Below are 6,112 nucleotides of genomic sequence, written 5' to 3'. Positions count from 1 at the left end.
TATCATGAGTCACATCTCTTTTTCTTAAATTAAGTGCAATTACTACATAGGAAATCATGTCACTCACTAGCAGCGAGGAAGCCAAGCTATCTTAGTTGCTGTGGGGTATTTAACTGTCTCCGAGTTAATCTTTAATGATCTATTAAAATGCAGTATGTATGACACCACAGCTATATTAGTGGTGGAATGAAAGATGTGCCTAGCAGCCTTGTTAAAGAGCTTTACCCGAGCAAACAGTAAATCACAGCACAGTCATTCCTAACACATGGGAGTTAGAAGAGGCAGAGCCCTAATCCTATCTTTCCTTCCTATTCAATGCAGGACATCACTGTGCTTTGATTGTGTTAATAAGTGCTACGTCCTCTGTGTCTGCTCACAGCATGGTCAGCTCGCCCCAAGTCTGCATAGGGACCCGTCTTGTGTGGGAAGAGTTGGGAATAATACTGCCCCTTCTCCCAGCCTCTCCTCCCCCCTCTCTCCAAGCACACACCTGCCCCTCCTCCCCAGTGCACTAGCCGCTGGAGGCTGCACAGTGCTGCTGCTGCTAGACTGGTTCTCAGCTGAAACCTGAACATCACCCTTCTCCTTGGACTCCCCTACCCAGCCATGGAGCCCCTACTGCTCTGACCAATGCGGACTGTATCATCGTGCGCTACAAAGACATGTACTGGAAGCAGAGAGGGTGCAGGGGAGCTGCCTCCTGCAGCCACCAGACTGGCTGCCTCTAGACTCTTGGATGCATCGCTGTAACAGGTAGACAACCCCAACATACAAGCAATATATGGCTTCATCTACATTATAATAGTCCTCTTGCTAAATCTTAGGGAATTGGTTATTCTCTGTGAGACGGATATGATCTGGGCGTATAAGTAACCAGAGAGCTTTGTTTTACGCAAGGATTGCGCTGAAAATGGAGGCGTCCTGGGTTACAGGGATCTCTGCAGGAATACAATCTGCATTAATAAACGTTAACGTGTGAAATGAAGGCCGCCTGGCAGGCAGAGGATATGCAGTGTTTGCTGTGGGAAGGTGTTGGTGACAGCCAACAATGCACCTGTTACCTGGAGGTTGCGCCCAGCACGTACGATTTACATCTAATTATTGTATTGTAGGCTTGGGCAACCTCTGGTTCTCCAGGAGCTGTGGAACTACAAGTCTCAGCATGTGCTGGCAAGCATGCATGGACTTGTCCCATAGTAGCTGGAAAGCCACAGGTTAGCTGTCTATTCGGACATCTGTAAGTAGTAATTGCGTAAGTTTCATACTGTAATCCCATCCTCCTAACATTTACACTTATGGTAAAGGTTAATTCAAACCACAGGTGTACAGCAGGTATAAGCTTATTGTGCAGGGAGCATGGAGATCAGATAGGAGACATCCAGTGTAGCCTGGGAAAGCTTATATAGACAAGTCAAGTGGGCGACCACCAGCCCCCTGCTGGCACTGGGCTTCTTCACAGTTTTTCTGGTTGCTAAGGGGGGCTGCATTTCCTGTCTGTCTTGTCTAGTCCTAGAAAGTTCACACAGATTAGCCTGGTAACTACAAACAAAGAGCATCCCTGAAACCCAGTTTGTGGATATTTTCTGATGTGGCTCTAAATTATTAATCTGGTGATACTATACTTTAGTATTCAGCCACACACACTCCTCTTCTGCTACAAGCTGTTCTCTCAGTTTGTGTATTTGCCGGTTTATGTTGAAATGTAGCTGATTTATTTAGTTTATATAGTTGCATGCAAAATTGAAGGCTTATTGCATGCAGAAATAATTCACTTCTTAGCAGTGCAGACCATTGGAGGCAGTAGTCTCTATTTCTGGATCGGGTGTACTACCCGGCATCAGACTGTAATGTAATGTAACTTTGTAAATAAATCAAGTAGTGTGCTTTATTTCCCTCCTGCCCCCTCCTGTGTCATCACACTTCTGTCTAGTTTGTTCTGGCACGCTTTTTGCCTTTTGGGTTAGCAAAGCAAATATCCGTGTGTATGTTAAGGTCTGTGAGTTTGCATTTATTGAGGACGGTTATAGAATTCACTGTAATATTGGCCAGGGTACACTATAAGAACGCTTTAGTAAGTTTGCTGGCTTACAAACAGAGGGCTTGTTCATGGCTTTTTAAAGTTCTGGAAATTCTTGTATTCTTAGCACTTACACATTTTTTCCAATTGCAATGTAGGTCTGGGTGAATCCACCCTATCTAAAATTATCCCATTTCCTGATATAAATACTGGATATATTTTCTCCAGAAGGGACAGCTTCCATTTTTGTATGTCTGCTATTGATTGTACATAGCCTAATATCATCATCATCATTTATTTATATAGCGCCACTAATTCCGCAGCGCTGTACAGAGAACTCGCTCACATCAGTCCCTGCCCCATTGTAGCTTACAGTCTAAATTAACTAAAATACACACAGACAGACTAGGGTCAATTTTGATAGCAGCCAACTAGTAATATCTTAATAGTGTTGTTGTCTTTGTATTGTATCAAATCATTTCTGTTCTTTTGAGACTATTCATTTTATGTTTGAATATATTTTTGTATAGTTATACCAGGTCCATTGTGGCCGTTCCTTAACGGAGTAAAATATAAAAAAAATTCCCCCAAATACCCTCATTATGCGCAAAAAAAAAAAAAAAAAAACTCCTGTAGTTCCACTTGTCAGTTAACAAGACAATGGAAGCCCAGTGTCTTAGGGAGGTTGCAGCTGATTAATCTTTCTGCTCTATTGCAACTTTAACTTTCCCAGGTCTCATATGACAGGGCTTTCTCCAATTAATGTTTTTCGTTTAGTTTTAAATTAAAAAGAAAAAAAAATCCCGCTACTCTACCCCCCCCCCCCCCCCCCCCCATACCTCCTAGGATTGTGTGTGAGTGAAAAAAAGGGTTCTTTTTTTTGTGTGTCCTAAATACTGGCTTTGTTTTGTTTTTAAGGGCAAAGCAGAGGACTGAGGCTGGACAGCTCTATGCAGACTATAGGCGTGGGAAAAAAAGACACAAAGGAGTTACAACAGATGACACTTTGGCTTTTTGGCTTTTAAAATATTTTAATATAACTTTGTAGCTGTGTATCATAGGTTGAATCTACCCCAATGCTCACATGGTTGAGAGTATGACGTCACCCTCCAAGGGCTGTGGGAACAGTCCTATAGTTAACCCTCAACTTATAGACAAAAGTGTCTCAAGAACTCTATCCGATGGCAGCTGTCACAATGGAGCGAGTACTAACAAAGGGGACTGCTGTGATGATGAGAACTCCTCCAAGTCCTCAAACTTCTTTACCAGCCCCAAACAACGGACGAGCCCTAACAATGAACGGCCCCGTTCCACCATTGGTATGGGAAACTCTGCGACCTGGAATGCGTTGTCGTCTTTGAGAAAGATGGGCTCCTTCAAAAAGCTGAAGTCATCGGTTTTGCAGGGCATTCAGGCCAAAGAAAATGCAAATTTTTTAAATGAGCTAGAGAGCGGAGGTGACGGGCAGAAGTTCTTGTCTTCTGATGGAGGAGTAAGTGGTCAGACTCCTGGTAGGTTGTCCAGTTCAAGGTCAACGCATGACCATTGTAATGTAATGGACGGGTTGCAGTCTGATGGATCTGACATCGAGGAAACTGATAACTCCTTCTTGAGAAGTACCCATAGATCCCGCAGCATTAGACGTGCCTATGGAGCTGGCAGAATTAACTTATTGGATAAGGACAAAGTACGTGTCTCCCACAGTCCTCTTAGATTGTCGCCTATTGGACAGGAGCAAAATGTCTGCGAAATTATAGTGAAGGACTCTGAAAGCAACAAAATCATTTATAGAAGAAGTAAAAGCACAGACAACCTTAACTTTCTCAAGAAGAGCTCGTTCAAAAGGAAATCTACCTCTAATCTAACGGACGTAAAATCCAGCAGTGAAAAGGAGATCCTCCAAAAAAGTACTGTAAACCTTTCTGCGGATACGGACAATACAGCTGGGACTCCAGAGAGGAGATCCAAGCGGTGGAGGAGTCCAATCAGGGCGAAGGACTTTGACAGAGTGTTAAAAATTATGAGCAACGTTACAGAGGGCCATTGGAAACGAGATGGTAGCAAGTGCAGCTCTCCCACGAATGAAGAATCCTTCAGAAGCCGGCCGAACAGTCGGTTGCATGACGATTATTCCAGGAGAGTTTCTAGGAGTGCTGACACAGAAAGAAGGAGATGTATTCCTAGTCCACATTCCCCCTCGTCTGAAACTAATTTATTACTTAATTCCAGCAGGAGCCACGCGGACAATCTTGAAATGAATGCGCTATCTACCAATTTAAAAATGTCATCTTCTGAAGGCCTCTCTGTTCGAGCTTGTAGTCCATCTCCTACCAGCAGTAGCCTGAGCCGCTTGGCCAGTGAGGTGTTTTACTCTGACTCGGAGGAACCTAAACATATTCCCCATTCAGCATCGGATTTAGGAATACTTGGAACCCCCGTGAGACCCACCGCTCCCAAACCACAGAGCCCCAGCACCGAACTATATAAATATAATGCTCCTAATCATCACAGCACTTTATCACTCAGCTCTATGGAAAGTGACGAAAGGGCAGAATTAGGGGTCATCAAAGCAGACAGGAGTCCACAGTTATTTAAAGATCCCATTAAGCATGCTTATTATGATGATGGTAATGAGGATAGTGGGATCAGCAGCCACTCTCAGTTGAGTCTCAACGTGGTTAATGAAGAAAAACACGAGGAGGTAAGGACAATTCATTTCATTTTTAATACTACTCTATTTCTCAAGTTGGGTCCTCTGTGAAGGTTTCAGGATGTCATCACTTGAATACAGCAAAGGGTAATTGATGGTTTGATACCTTAGAACTATCTACGTTATCTAAAATATCTCTACTGACACTCAGGGCAGCCAAATGTGCTTTAACCAATCAGATTTTTGCTTTAATTAGAACCGGAATGTTGAAAGATAATAGCTGTGTTGCAGAACATCTGTGTTCCTTACCCTATGTTTTTAAAGGGGATGTCTTCCTAAAATAGATTTGCCTACCTGAAACATTACTGAGCAGGAAACTGTTTTCTAATAGCCATTTAAGTTTTTGTTTTTATTCTCGTATTAAATCACTCCTCTGCTGACAGAGCTACGGCTACCCCATACACCGTGATTGTAGGATGCCAGGCCAAACCCTAATCAAATGGTGAAGAGGAAAACTTTGCACTCCCCTTTGTAACTAAATATTGATGAGGCAAAGGTCTCTTGGGGTTCCCACGTGCAGTAGTTTGCCTGCTCAATGACACTTGATAGTCTTTCCACTGCAGAAACGGCTGAAGGAAAGAATGATGGAAAGTAATTGGAATGTAGTAAAAAGTAAATATGTTCTTGTTAATTGATAAAGGAGAACTCCAGTGACATCTTCTTAGATGGGCACCTTACTGGCTTTTAGTGAAGCATCACAAATGGAAAGCCATTGACAAATTTAATTGATAGCTAATTGGTACTGTCATCTGATTGGACGGAAGCCTGTAACTTGAATAGTGCCTTCAATCTGCCGGTCTGTATTTTGCGTTTTGAATACGCCTGTAAACATTATAAGAAAAGGGTCTGGTTCTGCTTGTATAGTACAGTACATGTTACACAGTACCATGAACGATACATATTCAGCAATATGGTTCTTGCTGAATTACCTTTGCTATGATCTTGAAGGCTGCGCATTCTGGTATTTGTAGTTTAGCAATAAATAAAATGCTAAGGTTAGTTTGTCAGGATGTAGTGCAGTATGGATCAAACAGTCAGCTAAGTGTATTGACTTCCTTTGCAGCCAGGAATGAATGATCTGCTTTTGTTGGTCTATACACAAGTGTGCAACTTCTTTAGATCCTTATCTTATCTTGTAATAGGATTGTTTCAAAGTAGGACTCTGTAGTCACACTGGTCATCCAGATTGGTTCCTGTCTGGGTCTGTTTTGATTTGCTACTTTGTTTATAAACAAATATTCTGAATGCGTAGAAATCTTTCTTTTTATTTATTTTACCCATGTTAGAGGACAGCTGGTAAATTGTTTGCTTTACTTACGTCATTTTTAGAATGAGTTACAGGATCCAAAGCTCCTGCAGTGTATTGTGTCAAATGATCAACATAC

General features: G+C 42.3%; 1 protein-coding gene across 3 annotated transcripts in view; it reads left to right on the top strand.

The window, feature by feature from the left end:
- The first annotated feature begins 438 nt into the window (after positions 1-438).
- SPATA13 (spermatogenesis associated 13) overlaps positions 439-6,112 on the top strand; it is a 60,362-nt gene continuing 54,688 nt past the window's right edge. Inside the window, exons 1-2 of one of the 3 annotated variants that reach the window (XM_075198907.1) lie at positions 439-753; positions 2,936-4,718. In XM_075198907.1, the coding sequence (XP_075055008.1) occupies positions 3,102-4,718 (1,617 nt within the window). In that variant the 5' untranslated portion in view covers positions 439-753; positions 2,936-3,101. Of the gene's footprint in view, positions 754-997; positions 1,082-2,935; positions 4,719-6,112 lie in introns of those variants that run through there. The other 2 variants (XM_075198909.1, XM_075198908.1) reach the window with 2 other exon arrangements.

Source organism: Mixophyes fleayi, chromosome 2, assembly GCF_038048845.1.
Source record: "Mixophyes fleayi isolate aMixFle1 chromosome 2, aMixFle1.hap1, whole genome shotgun sequence".
Classification (NCBI taxonomy): domain Eukaryota; kingdom Metazoa; phylum Chordata; class Amphibia; order Anura; family Limnodynastidae; genus Mixophyes; species Mixophyes fleayi.
This window is presented reverse-complemented; position numbering and strand designations above follow the sequence as displayed.